General features: G+C 43.5%; 1 protein-coding gene across 1 annotated transcript in view; it reads left to right on the top strand.

Moving 5' to 3' along the window:
* The first annotated feature begins 1,916 nt into the window (after positions 1-1,916).
* Positions 1,917-13,503, top strand: part of Rad50 (RAD50 double strand break repair protein) — a 57,801-nt gene continuing 46,214 nt past the window's right edge. Inside the window, exons 1-5 of the mRNA NM_009012.2 lie at positions 1,917-2,309; positions 3,168-3,251; positions 7,128-7,279; positions 10,229-10,414; positions 10,918-11,122. Coding sequence (NP_033038.2) covers positions 2,181-2,309; positions 3,168-3,251; positions 7,128-7,279; positions 10,229-10,414; positions 10,918-11,122 — 756 coding nt within the window. The 5' untranslated portion in view covers positions 1,917-2,180. The remainder of the gene's footprint in view (positions 2,310-3,167; positions 3,252-7,127; positions 7,280-10,228; positions 10,415-10,917; positions 11,123-13,503) is intronic.

The following is a 13,503-nucleotide window of genomic DNA, read 5'->3' as shown; positions in this document are numbered from 1 at the left end:
CCCCACAGGAATGTGCAATGATCCTCCTGCCTCAGCTTCCCTAGAACAGGGATTACAGGCTTGTCTCACCAGGTCTGTCTGGCTTCTTCTTTTTCTTGAAAAAAAAAAAATTAAAGCATGAAGCCAAGTGTGGTGGCTCACACCTTTGATCCCAGCACTTGAGAGTCAGAGGTAGGTGGCTCTCTCAGTTTGAAGCCAGCTTGGTCTACATAATGAGTTCCTGGCTGCCAAGATTACACGTCACAAAATGACAATGGAAAAATTAAAATGTAATTATATCATTTCCCCCTTCCCTTTTCTCCCTTCAGCCCTCTCATGTTCTGTCTCCCCTTTACTCTCTCTCAAATTCATGGCCTCTTTGTTATTTTACACACACACAAACAACCTACCGAGCCAGTTAGTGTTACTTGTACACATATGATTTCAGGGCTAACCACTTGGTATTGGATAACCAACTCCTCCCCAGAAAAGACCACCTCTTCTCTTCTCAGCAGTTAATTCCATTGTAGTTCTCTATGGGCTCCCTTTCCATGTCAGCATGTCTACTGATGCTGTCCTTGTTCAGGTCTTGTTTAGGCAGCCATATTGCTATGGTATCATGTGTGAAATTTTCTGTCATTTCTAGGAGACACAATCTCACAGGTTTCCTGGACCTCTGGTTCTTACAATCTCTTCACCCCCTCTTCTGACATGTTCTGTGAGCCTAGGTCCAAGAGTTGTGCTGTTGATCTATGAATCAGGGCTGGGCACGCCAGGCCAGCCTTTTATTTTTGTATGAGACAGGGTCTCACTCTTAGTCCACACTTAACAGTGAAAGGCATCCTCCTGCCTCAGTCACTCACCTGAGTGCAGGAATTACAGGTTTGAGCCTCCATAGCCAGCCCCTTTCTACCTAATTCCTACCTTGTGACCTTGTTGACAGGAGCGGACTTTCTTCCTACTTATAAGAACCCTGTCTTGGAACAGCATCTGGTTTTGGGTCCACAAACTTTTGGTCTTAAACTCCTTTTGCACTTTTAAATACTGCTGAGGGTGGAGGCATTGTATATGTTACTAATAGTTCAGTGGCAAAACTTTAAAAAAAGCCTACACACACATATATACTTTGTGTATTGCCTGCATGTATTACAGCATGTCTATGCCTGGAACTCAGGGAGGTCAGAAGAGGGTGTTAGATCCCCTGGAACTGGAATTACAGATGGTTGGGGCCACCATGTGGGTGCTGGGAATTGAACCCCGACAATCTGCAAGAGCAAGTGCTCTTAACCACTGAGCCACCTCTCCAGCTCACAAAACCATTAGCTCTGCAAGGATCTCAACACAAGCCTATGTAAGCATTAACTAGCAACATTTACAGCTTAGTAGAAATGAAAACTGATTTATTCTAAAGGAAAAATATATACAAGAGTGCAGTCTATTGTAATGGCAGCACCACAGTCACGTGATCAAGAGAAACTACTCGCCACTATAAAGTGAAAAACCAAAAAAAAAAAAAAAAATAATAATAATAATAAAAAGTGACAGTGAAAAACGCTGTTAAACAGTACTGTCCGTACAGTAGATGTCATTAACAAACCACTAACTGGGGTCTCCGACTGCACCCCAGCCTACCCATGCGGTCCAGGGATCCAAATGTGGACGTAAAGTATGGTCTTCGCTACTTAAGATGGGCTAGGAGGCTCTGTAATAGCGACGCTTGGAAGACTGAGGCAGGAGAATCGCAAGTTCGAGCCTACAGAGCTAGACCCGATCTCAAAACGTCAAAGCAAACAGTGATAGGTGGCAGCTGCCTCCCTGCCCAACTTCTAAAAGACAACAGCTACTCGTCCTGCTCGTGTTGCTTAGGACTCCCACTTCCCGGCATGCCCCGGGCGTGCGAGAGGCGTGGACAAGTACGCGCCCGCCCCCACGTGACCCCAGGTCGTGCGAGGCGGGAATGTGCGAGCTTACGGTTGCTGGCTCGCTTGGCTTTTCTGGGCTGTGCAGACCCTAACCGGCCCGCGCCCTCCCGGGAAACCGAAGCCCGCGGGGCCGGAAGTGCTCTCGCCACCGGAGCTCCTGCTCGCAGCGCGTGTTCGGAACTTTTGGGTCCTCTCGCGGCGTTCCTTCCCGGCTTGCCCAGCTTCCGCCTTGAGGTTAAAACTCGCCCCTGGCACTGAGTAAAGGAACGTGGTGCAAACATGTCCCGGATCGAAAAGATGAGCATTCTGGGCGTGCGAAGTTTTGGGATAGAGGATAAAGATAAGCAGATTATCTCTTTCTTCAGCCCCCTCACAATTTTGGTTGGACCCAATGGGGCGGGGAAGACGGTAAGTCCTGAGGCGAGGGCCCCAGAAGGTGTTTAGGGCGTCGCCCTGCGCGCTGCGTGGGCCTCGGGGACCTCAGAGCCGGTCCGGCCCAGCAACTCGGAGTGTCGGAAGCCCACGCGTGCGCTCCGCTCTGGCATCTCGTTCCCGGGGAAGGCCGGCTGCGCCCCTGCTTCCCAGCCCCGCCCCCTAGTTCCGGAAGCGTAGCAGACTCTCGCCACCTACCTGTGCCCAACTGGGACCTCCCAAAAGCCCCTCCAAAAAGCTTTTTTTTTAAATATGAGAGATAGGTAACCTAGAGTTGCAAAACATGTCTACTGGTAAAACATAACGATGGAAAAAAAAAGACTTATTGTGGACATGAAGCTGATAGAGTAGCCCTAACGCTGGAAAATTATTTTATTACTTCTGAAGATTTGGGCAATGCGTTGTGACACACTCGTTTAATCCTAGATTGGCAGAGACATGCCCATTTCTATGAGTTTGAGGCCAGTTTGATCTACACAATAAGTTGCAAGATAGCCAGAAATACCAACTTGGATGTTGAATGTCAGGAGGTGGACTTTTATGTGGAAATGTTACTTGACATTGTACCAGGTCTGTTCTTAGCCTTGATCTCCTGGAAGGAAGACATAATAAAGCGCTTATAATCACTAGCTACATGTATACATATTTTTTGCTATTATTTAATTTATTTATTTTGGACACAGCATCCCACATAGCTTAGGCTGACCTGATCTTCTTGTCCACCAAATGCTAGAATTGTAGATACACACCTCCACACCTGGCTGTGAATGAATATTTGTCATAAACTACTGTGGTTCTCATCACTAAATAACACACAACTTGCTCTTTTTTTAGACCATCATTGAATGTCTAAAGTATATTTGTACTGGAGATTTCCCTCCTGGAACCAAAGGAAATACATTTGTTCATGATCCCAAGGTAATGGTGTCTGTAAAGTTTTGTATTTTAAGAATTAAATTTTTATAATTCTAAAAGTAGTGGTTGCTTATTGTAGAGGACCTTAGAGTGGAAAGTATGCAGAGAAGATGGTCACCTGCAGTGGACGCACCCAGTGATAACCATTGTTGGCATTTTTATTTTCCTATGTACTGTTTAACCCAGCAGAGATCATAGTCCTATCTAATGGTACATTTCGGGGTTTTCCCCCCAGAGCACTGTCATACAGTGTGAAGTTATTAAAGCACAATAGGGCTGACAAGAGCAGGTAAACACATTTGCTGGTCACGCCAGGGTCAAACTTAAGAAGGGTGAGGGGAGAATTGACTCCACAATGAGTTCTCTGACCTTGTGTCATGCACAGACATTCGCGTGTACATACACACATACACACACACACACACACACACACACACACCTCTAATAATAATAACAAATAATAAAAGGAAGTTTTGAAGAAGAAAGCAAAACCACTATAATGATTTCTTAATCTTGGTGTATGGGATGTTTCAATCTTTAGACTTTTTTTTTTTTAATTTAGCTGGAGTCTTTTAGTTGAAATTTGTGATGCTATATAAAATCATTAATAGTTGCAGTATTATTTGCAGTTAGATTGCTTTTAGTTTTTCACCATAGTCTACCGTGATGTAAATCTTTGGAATGCCTTGTTTGGATTGTGATGTTTTACATATAAATATGTTTTGCATATCTATATGCAACAAGAATGTGAATTTATGTAGTGCCGCAGAATCCCATTAAGGTAAGTGTTTATTGTTAAATTCTTTCTGTGCTTGTAAAACCATGTCTTTGTGTATCTATAATTACACTTTCACATTTATATTTTAGTGTATCAGAATTTTGTTTATTATACAAATTAAGTAGGTGGTGTGCTGTGCATCTGTTAATGCATATACACACTTGCTGGTTTTAGTTTCTGTTAATGCTTCGTTGAGTTCATGTCCTGCAGGGTTGTTGTTACTTGCTTTAATACAAAGTCTGACTGTATAGTCCTGGCTGACCTGAGACTATGTGAACCAGGCTGACCCTGAATGAACAGAGATTGACTTGCATCTGCCTCCAGCCCTTGTTTATTTAACCAATCACCTGTAAGTCGTTTAAGTAGCATCATTAAATGTGACTTTAAACTTTCATGTAAGCTTGGTATGCCGCAGCATGCCTGTAATCCAGCACTCTAGAAATAGAGGCAAGAGGACCAGGAGAGCGAGGCCAGACTGGGCTATATGAGACCCTGTCTCAGATGAACAAAGCCAGCTTGTCATATTTTTGACAAGATGACACAACCCTAGACAAAACTGGCAGTGAGGGAACCTCAATTGAGGAATTGCCTCCACAGATTGGCCTGGGAGGCTGTCCGAGCAAGGGCTGTCTTCTTGATTGCTTATTGATATGGGAGGGCTGAGCCCCTTGCAGGTAGTACCATCCTTAGGCAGGTGGGTGTGAGCTGTGTAAGAGAGGTAGCTGAGCAAGCCAGGGCAACCCAGCCAGGAAGCAGCACTCCTCCATGATTTCTGCTTTAGTTCCAGTCTACACATTCCTGCCTTGAGTTCCTGCCCTGGCTTCCTGGAATGAAACTAACTTGTAAGTCAAATAAACCTCTTCCTCCCAAAATTGTTGTTGGTTAGTGTTTTAGCAATAAAACCTAACTAGTACACAAACTCAAAAAACACCTAACGAAGCTTTAAACTTTCCTGTGACTAGAGAGAATGCTGGAATTATAAAAGTCATTACGTATTTCATCTTGAAAACAGTCATACTGCTTAGTACACTTTTATTGGGCCCTCTGTAAAATGGCTGCTTCACACCTTCTCATTCCTAAATCTATAAGCTACTCTGCTTAGTTAGTGCTCTTGGCTTGTACTTTATTGAGAAATAAGAGGACTCAGATGAAATTCAGTTTTTAATAATAAACTCTACCAAACTAGCCTGCACATGAGTGCATACTGCTCGTTGGGTGGAGCATAAGTTAGGAGAGGTTTCCTACGTTCAGATCCTTGCCTTGCTCTCAGGCCTGGTTCTGCCTCCGGAACTTGAGTTTAGTAAGTTATAGATATGATCAGCCACATATTTTTTTCATGCCAAAACCTGTGGATTGGCCTCTATTGATTTCTTTATCTTACCCCATTTTTCCATTTCATAAGCCAGCCTTTGCTACCCCTTAAAATGGATCGAGGATTTGTCCTGTCCATTCTAACTGTAACTTGAGTGACAGTGATCCCCTAAGTTGGTTTTGCGACAGTGATCCCCTAAGTTGGTTTTTTTTTTTTTTTGGTCTGCACTCTTGAAGTATTTTTGAGACCAGCCAGAACTATATTCAGGAGGAAGATAGTTGCTTGAAATCTGTGGAAAGCTTCCATTCAGTGTCAGTCGGATGCAGAGTCCCTGAAAAGCAAACATGCTGAGTATGTCAAGGACTCAGAGGAGCAAAGTAGTGAAGAGAGAACTAGGAAGCTCAGTTAAAGTTAAAAGACGCTAGGTTTCAGATGCCAGGCAAATGCGTCCCTGCTGACCTGTATCTCCCACTGGTTGCTAATACAAAAAGACAGAAGATTTTGAGCAGAGAAAACACATCATCTGAGTTTTTTTTTTTTTTTTTTGTTTTTGTTTTTGGGTTTTTTTTTTTTTTTTTTGGTTTTTCGAGACAGGGTTTTTCTGTATAGCCCTGGCTGTCCTGGAACTCACTCTGTAGACCAGGCTGTCCTCGAACTCAGAGATTCGCCTGCCTCTGCCTCCCGAGTGCTGGGATTAAAGGCGTGCGTCACCATACCCGGCCTGAGTTATGTTTTAAGGACTCAGTCTAGCTGACAGAAGGCTTCTGTAAGTGGTAAAGGCAGGCAGAGACCGAGAGGCTTGTGATAAACCAGTGAGACGCATTGGTGGCCTCATTAAAGTAGTAGAAAAGGTGATACTTAGATTTGGGTGTGACCTGAGGGCGGAGCCAACGGCTGAGCTGCTGTTCTGAGTGATGATGTTGAGAGAAGCAGAGGCTTGAAGTGTAGCTTCAGGGGTTCTCCTTGAACAAGTTACTGAGGTCAGTTTGCCCTTTATTGTCACAGAGGAACTCAAAAAGGAAATTTGGTCGAGTCTGGTTTAAATATGTAAGTTTGAGTTACTCCATAGATAATCAATATCCAGTTGGCAAAAATAAAAAATAAATATTTGTACCATTCAGAGGTTAGAATTACAAAAAGAAAATTAAGTCTTAAAAAGAAAAAGAAAATTGGGAATTCCTGAGCGACACATAGTTTAGTACAATTACTATTTAAAGCCTTAGGGGATCAAATAGGAAATGAGTAAAAGAGGCCTGGAGCCAGTGCATTAGAGCTAATGTGTTTATACATCAGGAAGAGGAGCTGCCATCAACTTCACCACCATGTTAAGTGATGGGGAGTTGGGTACATGGAGCCATTCACTGCCCTTGACAAAACCAGCTTCGGTGATCAGAAAACCAATCATCATTATATATATATATATTTTTATAACTAAGAGGGCAATACAATAGCTATAGAGTTTTTCTTGATAAGGGGGGCGTTTATTAGATATTGTTATTAGTGCTTATAAAAGTGGAATATGCTACAGTGTACAGACAGAATGGCTAGAGGGGCAGTGAACACTGAACACAGGGGGCTGCTTAAACTGCATGGTTTCCAAAAAAATCAGTTGAGCAGTGTACTTCCCATGTCTAGAAAGATGTGTAACGTGGGCTCATTTTGAATGAGATCCTTTAGTGGCTTCCTCCTCATTTTTGGATAAGCAAGGTTGTTGGTACTCTTTTCTCTCTTGATAAAAATGTGCTGATGCTGCGTATGACGGTGTTCTTCTCTTTACCATCCATCAAAGGTTGCTCAAGAAACAGACGTGCGGGCCCAGATTCGCCTGCAGTTTCGAGATGTGAATGGAGAGATGGTAGCTGTGCACAGGTCTATGCTTTGCAGTCAGAAAAATAAAAAAACAGAATTTAAAACCTTGGAAGGAGTCATTACTAGAATGAAGTAGGTACTCATCTTCTTGGATTGTTGCTCACATTGGTCTTCTAGGCCTAGAAGCCTTTCTGTAACTGTTACTTTTATTTTAGGGGAGTATATTAATTTTCTTTCAGTAGAATTGTGTTTTCCTTTTTGATACAGTCTTCTTTTCTTTTTGAGACAAGGGCTCATACTTTTAGTTCAGCCTGGCTTGGAACTCACTGTGTAGCCCAGTCTGGCTTCAAACTCATAGGAATGCACCTGCCTCAGCCTCCTGAGTCCTGGGGTTACAGGGATAGATCTTCACATCTGATCTCAGACTTATGTATGTTTGTTCTTTCTTTGTTTGTTTCCTTTTGTCTTTCCTTTCTTCCTTTCCTTGTTTGTATGGTTTGTTTGTTTTGAGGTGGGGTTTCTCTGCGTAGCCCTAGTTGTCCTGGAACCATACTGGCTTCAAACTCAGAGATCCACCTGCTTCTGTCTCCCAAGTGTGGGGATTAAAGGCATGCACCACTACCACCAAGCCAGACTTTATTTTTCAGGAGTAATTTTGTATTCTCAGTGTGATTGAGAGCTTGTTTGGAGGTTCTAGCAGGGGAGTGCAGCTACGTATATATATTGTTGACTAAAAACCAGTCCTCCTCTATTCCGGGAAGGTCGTCCTCTTCAACCAAGTGCAGCTTTGGGAGGACGAACATGGAGCAGTGAGGGAGGAAGGGGACACCCTCCTAGCCAACCAGATCATCCGAATCATCCTGGTGATCAACTGGGTGACAGATGTCACAGCCAGATCGTTTTCCCTTCCTCCCAGTGTAATTTAATAGAGTAGAGCTCCCACCGACTCCATGCCTTTTTTTTTTTACATTTATATATTTAATGTGTATGAATGTTGTGCCTGTATGTCTGTATGTGCAGCAGGTTAGAAGATTCCCCTGGAGCTGAAGTTGCAATGGTTGCCACCATGTCGGTGCTGGGACTCCAGTTCAGGACCTCTGCAAGAACAAATGTTCTGAACCACTGAGCTGTCTCTGCATCCCAGATGCAGAATGCTCTTGTTAAAGATTGAGTGATACCATTCCATTGCCTTAATGTCATTTGTGAATAGTTGCTGTAATGGAGAGTGCACTACTGGAGTATAGGTTGGATAGATGGTGGCTGCATACAGAGAAGGGTGAGGTAAAAAGTGGACAAGTAGGGAGAAGTAGTCATTTCCCTTTTGACCATTGTCAGTGTGTTAGAGTTAGAGGCTATGTAACTGGATATGTCCTCTGTGTGTGTGTGTGTGTGTGTGTGGCAAGGTAGTTACATTCTACCTTGTAATGGGTATGGGTTTTGGAGGTTGGCTTTATCAAAAAAGAATGCCAAAGGTTTGCTTTATATATTTAGAGGGCTTTTTGTTTTTTGAGATAAGGTTCTCGTGTAGTCTAGGTTGGTCCCAAACTTCCTGTGTAGCCAAGGATGACTTGAACTCCTGATCTTCCTGCTTCCACCTCCCAAGAAGACCTTATAGGCATGCACCACTACATCTAGCAAACCTCGTGACTGCCAGGCTGGCCTCATACTCAAAACAGGCCACCTGTAGCAGCCTCCCTAATGCTAGGATTATAGGGGTGAGAGTCAGCATGCCAGCTCGCCTACTTGGACTTTTAAATATACTAGTTCGAAATAGTCGTACAAAGTTGTACTGACTGTCAGTAGCAGACGGAGAAAGGTGAATTATCAGAGACACATGTAGTATGGGTTAGAAAGTGGGTTTCATCACTTCTCAGCCTTGTGTCTCAGATCAAGTGTAGACAATTGTTATAGGGCTGGAGAGAAGACCCTGGTTAAGAGTGCTTGCATTCTCCAGAGACCCAAGTTAGGTTCAGCACCGCAGCAGGCTGCTCAGAATCACCTTAACTCGCCTAGTGTACCGTCATCTGCTGGCAGCCACAAGTTCCTCCACTCCGGGTGCTTGAAATGAATGATTTAAAAGTCCAGATGTGGGGGTTAGGAAGATACTTGCCAAACAAGTATGAGGACCCAAGTTTGATTCCCAGCACCCATGTAAAGGTCAGGTGAGGTTATGTGTGGCTGTAATTCCAGCTCTGGGGAAACAGACAGGAAAATCTTGGGATTCTCAGTCAGCTGAATCAGTGAACTCCAGATTTAGTAGAGAGAGCCCCTGTCTGCATTGAGAAAGACAGCTTGCATTGTCCTCTGGCCCCCACACGGATGTGCACACGCAACGCAAGCATACAGGCATCCTACTGTGTTTTTTTGAATTCTTGATTTCTTTCTTGAACTACTCGTTTCGCATAGGCTTCATCAGTGCACTTTTTGACCATAGAAGGGTTAGCTTTTTTCCCTTCTGTGTTCATGTGTTTGAAGAAGCCAAAGTTCAGCTTTGGTTTTGGCTTTGGCTATGGCTCTTCAGGAGCCATTCACCTTGTTTTTTGGGACATAGCATTTATTGACCTGGAGCTTGCCAATTTAGTGAGGCTGATGGCCCGTGAGTCCCAGGAGTCCTCCTGTCTCTGCCTGCTCAGCACTGAGGTTACAAGTGCATGCTACCACCCGAGCCTTCTTCCATGGGTGCTAAGGATTAACTCCAGTGGTCACACTAGGTGGCAAACACTTCAGTCTGCCTCCCTTGTACCAGGCTATTTAATGAGACATGTAAAGGGCACTTTTGTTTCTTTGTAGAAGAATGGCATGGCCTGAGTGTGTGACTCAGTTGGTAGAGTGCTTGCCTAGTGTACAGTCTTCAGTGTGATCCCAAGCACATCATAGACTGGGTGGTAGCAGCCCTTTGTAATCCTAGCACTTCGGAGTCAGGGATAGGATCATCAGAAGTTCAAGAGCATTCTTGGCTACATGGTGAGTTTTCGGTGAGTCTCAGGTAGATAAGACCTTAAAATATTTGAAAGACTAAACAACGCAGTAGGAACCTCTGAGGGTCATTTCACTAATAGCCTTGATTCTCACTTTCTGTAGGCATGGTGAAAAAGTCAGTCTCAGCTCCAAATGTGCAGAAATCGACAGAGAAATGATAAGTTGTCTTGGGGTTTCCAAGTCTGTGCTAAACAATGTTATTTTCTGTCACCAAGAAGACTCCAACTGGCCTTTAAGTGAAGGAAAGGCTTTGAAGCAAAAATTTGATGAGATTTTTTCGGCAACAAGGTTTGTGAGTGTGAGTGCCTTCGCTGTGAGGTTGTTTAGTCTTGTTTTATTTGTGAGGCTGTGCTTGAGCCAGGGCTTTGTGCCAGGAACCTGTGTTTCACTGTGAGTTAGTTACAGCCCCAGTCTGGGCCACTGCTTCTGTTGGTTTTATTGGCCAGGTTGCCCTCACACTCTGGGTTCACCCAGCATCTGGAACTTTAGGTGAACCATGGCCAACTTGATGCTATTCTATAAAAAAATAAGTTAGAAAGCAGAGAGTGTCAGCACTCACTACTCCACCAAGTGGCAACTACTAGGTGTATTTATTTCCTTTATGTTTTCTTGCGGTGAAAGTTTATCTGAGAGGAAAAAAAAAGTGTCATTTTTTTTTTCACTTAGTTCTGATGTCATAAACATGTTCCAGGTCATTAACTCTAAATGTAATATTAATGTTTGCATAGTATTCTACTGTAATTTACTTAGCCAGAAATTTTACTTTTTTTTTTTTTTTCACATCTTCAAAGGTACATTAAAGCCTTAGATACACTTCGACAGGTGCGTCAGACACAGGGTCAGAAAGTAAAAGAGTGTCAAACGGAATTGAAATATCTGAAGCAAAATAAGGAGAAAGCGTGTGAGATCCGAGATCAGATTACGAGTAAGGAAGCCCAGTTAGCGTCTTCGCAGGAAATTGTCAGGTCCTACGAGGATGAGCTTGAGCCATTGAAGGTAACTGATTTTTTTAAGTGTTTATGATGTGCACTGTGACTTAAGTGTTTGCTCCACGGATGGGTAACGCCAGCTAAATAACATTTTCGTTATGTCACACCTCTTTTGTGTGGTATTTTCTCAGCGATTGATAAGTATACAACAATTAGTTACTGATATTATTTACCATGGTGAACAACAGCTGTCATCTAGCATACTAAGAAGAAATCCCCTCCCTCACTGTTGTATCATTTACCCCTAAAGTGTTTACTTACTTGTTTGGTTGGTTGGTTGTAGCCCTGGCTGTCCTGGAACTCACTCTGTAGACCAGGCTGATCTGGAGGGATCCGCCTGCCTCTGCCTCCCAAGAGCTGGGATTAAAGGTGGCGCCACCATTTCCCAGCCCAATGTCCCTTTTAAAACATTTATTTTTATTTTGTGTATATCAGTGTTTTCCCTGAGTGGATGACTGTGCACCATGTGCACGCAGTGCCTGTGAAAGCCAGAAAAGGGCGTCTGATTCCCTAGATCTGGCGCTGCGGACATTGGCAGTCCCTGTGTGAGGGGAGCTACTCGGAACCACTAGCCCGTCTCCATCCCCATAAAGTACCTGATTTTATATGAACTTTGAGAACATGTATATTTCTTTAAAATTATGAGATACTAAGTTTTGACTGAAGTCTGTGTTAGATGGTCAGTCTTATTTATTATTTATTTGGTTTTTCAACACAGGCTCTTTCTGTGTAGCCCTGGCTCTCCTGGAACTTGCTCTGTAGACCAGGCTGGCCTTTGCAGGCCTCTATGCTCTGACTCTCAGTGCTGGGCTTAAAGCTGCGTGCCACCACCACGCCCAGCGTAGACAGTCGGTCTTTACATTGCCCAGAGAGGATGAATTTGAGTGAGTGGTTGGCACAGGTCCTAGCTGCTGAGCACTGCGTAGCTACACCTGACTTGAGAGTTTTTCTTTTTTGAAGTTTTCAAATTGACAGGTCTTTGTGGAGAAATTTTATAATTTTAAGGGTGTTCTTGACGTTGTACAGAATTTGGAATTCATCCATACATATGTAAATTAGTATCGTTTTTTTCTAAGCCCTGTGCTGTTGTTGTTTTAACCAGCTTATAAATTAGCAGGTTTTCTTAAGGCATTTTTGTGCATACTTGGTGTGGGTTGTTTCTTTTTCCTACCTTCTGGGTTTTATATATTTATCTCTGAGGCAGGATCTTAGCCATATCCCCAGGCTGACCTTAGAATCCTAGTCTAGGGTCAAGGGATCCTCTTCCCTACCTCCTTTCAGAGCCTGGAGGAGGCCAGCAGCTGAACCTGTGGTCTATAAGGAAGCCTTCGGGAAGTGCATGCATTTAGTAGCACTTACCAGTGCCTCCCTAGTTGGGTATCCACACTTGAGTCTGCATGCTCAAGGAGCGTCAGCATTCCAGCGTACCTCCCGGTCTTGTTTGCTCCATTCTTGTTGCTTTGAGTCTTTGAGATGAGCTCTCACTTTGTCACCCACAATAAACCATTTGTAATTCTCTTGCTCCCCTTCTGAGCCCAGGGATTACAGGTATGTAGCACCACAGCAGCCTGGGCTACTCAGCTTTGTCCAAGTTGGCTAAGTCTTCTGACTGTGCTGCTTAGCTTGTGGTCTTATATCAGAGAGAACTTAGAGTAGCACCTAGGGCTGTCTGGAACACAGTAGACTTTCTTCAGTGATATGACCATTGTTTGTAAGATTACTTTGCTCAACTCTCTTTTATTTAGCTAGCATTAAACTCTTCTGGGGATATAGGAGGAAACAAAGTAAAGGAGGTTCCTGCTTGTATGGTGATTACATAGTTCCCAGTAGTGTATAGAGCATAAGAGGCATTACTAGCATAATTTGCTTTATTTTTTCCTTTGTTTTTGTGTGTGTGGGTGTGTATTGACTGTGTGTATATCTGTGCACCACATGCATGCCTGGTGCACTTGGTGAGGGGAGGCAGAAATACTGAGAATGCAGCATTGCCTTTGACTATATAATGAGTTTAAAGTCAGTGTAGGCTACGTGAGGTCCTGTGTCAACTAGAACAACAAGAAGACGACTTTAGGGCTTGGGTTGTAGCTCAGTGTTAAAGCTTGCCTATCAATCATGTATGAAGCCCTAGGACCAAGCCTCAGCATTTAATCATCATCATCATTGTCATTATGAAATAAACTAGCCATTTAAGAATTTTGTTCTTAAAAATGTGGCATTTCACAAGCTGGGTTGAAGGCTCAGCAGTTAAGAGGGCTCACTGTTGTGTGGAACATCCAAGTTCAATTCCAACAGTCCTATTAGAGAGCTCACAGTTGCCTTTGACTCTAGTTCCAGGAGATCTAGCACCTGTCTGAACTCTTTGGGCCTGTACACAGACGCAAACACATG

The sequence above is a fragment of the Mus musculus genome, chromosome 11 (assembly GCF_000001635.26).
Source record: "Mus musculus strain C57BL/6J chromosome 11, GRCm38.p6 C57BL/6J".
In the NCBI taxonomy this organism is placed as follows: Eukaryota; Metazoa; Chordata; class Mammalia; order Rodentia; family Muridae; genus Mus; species Mus musculus.
Note: the sequence above shows the minus strand (reverse complement) of the source record. Positions and strands in the feature narration are given on the sequence as shown.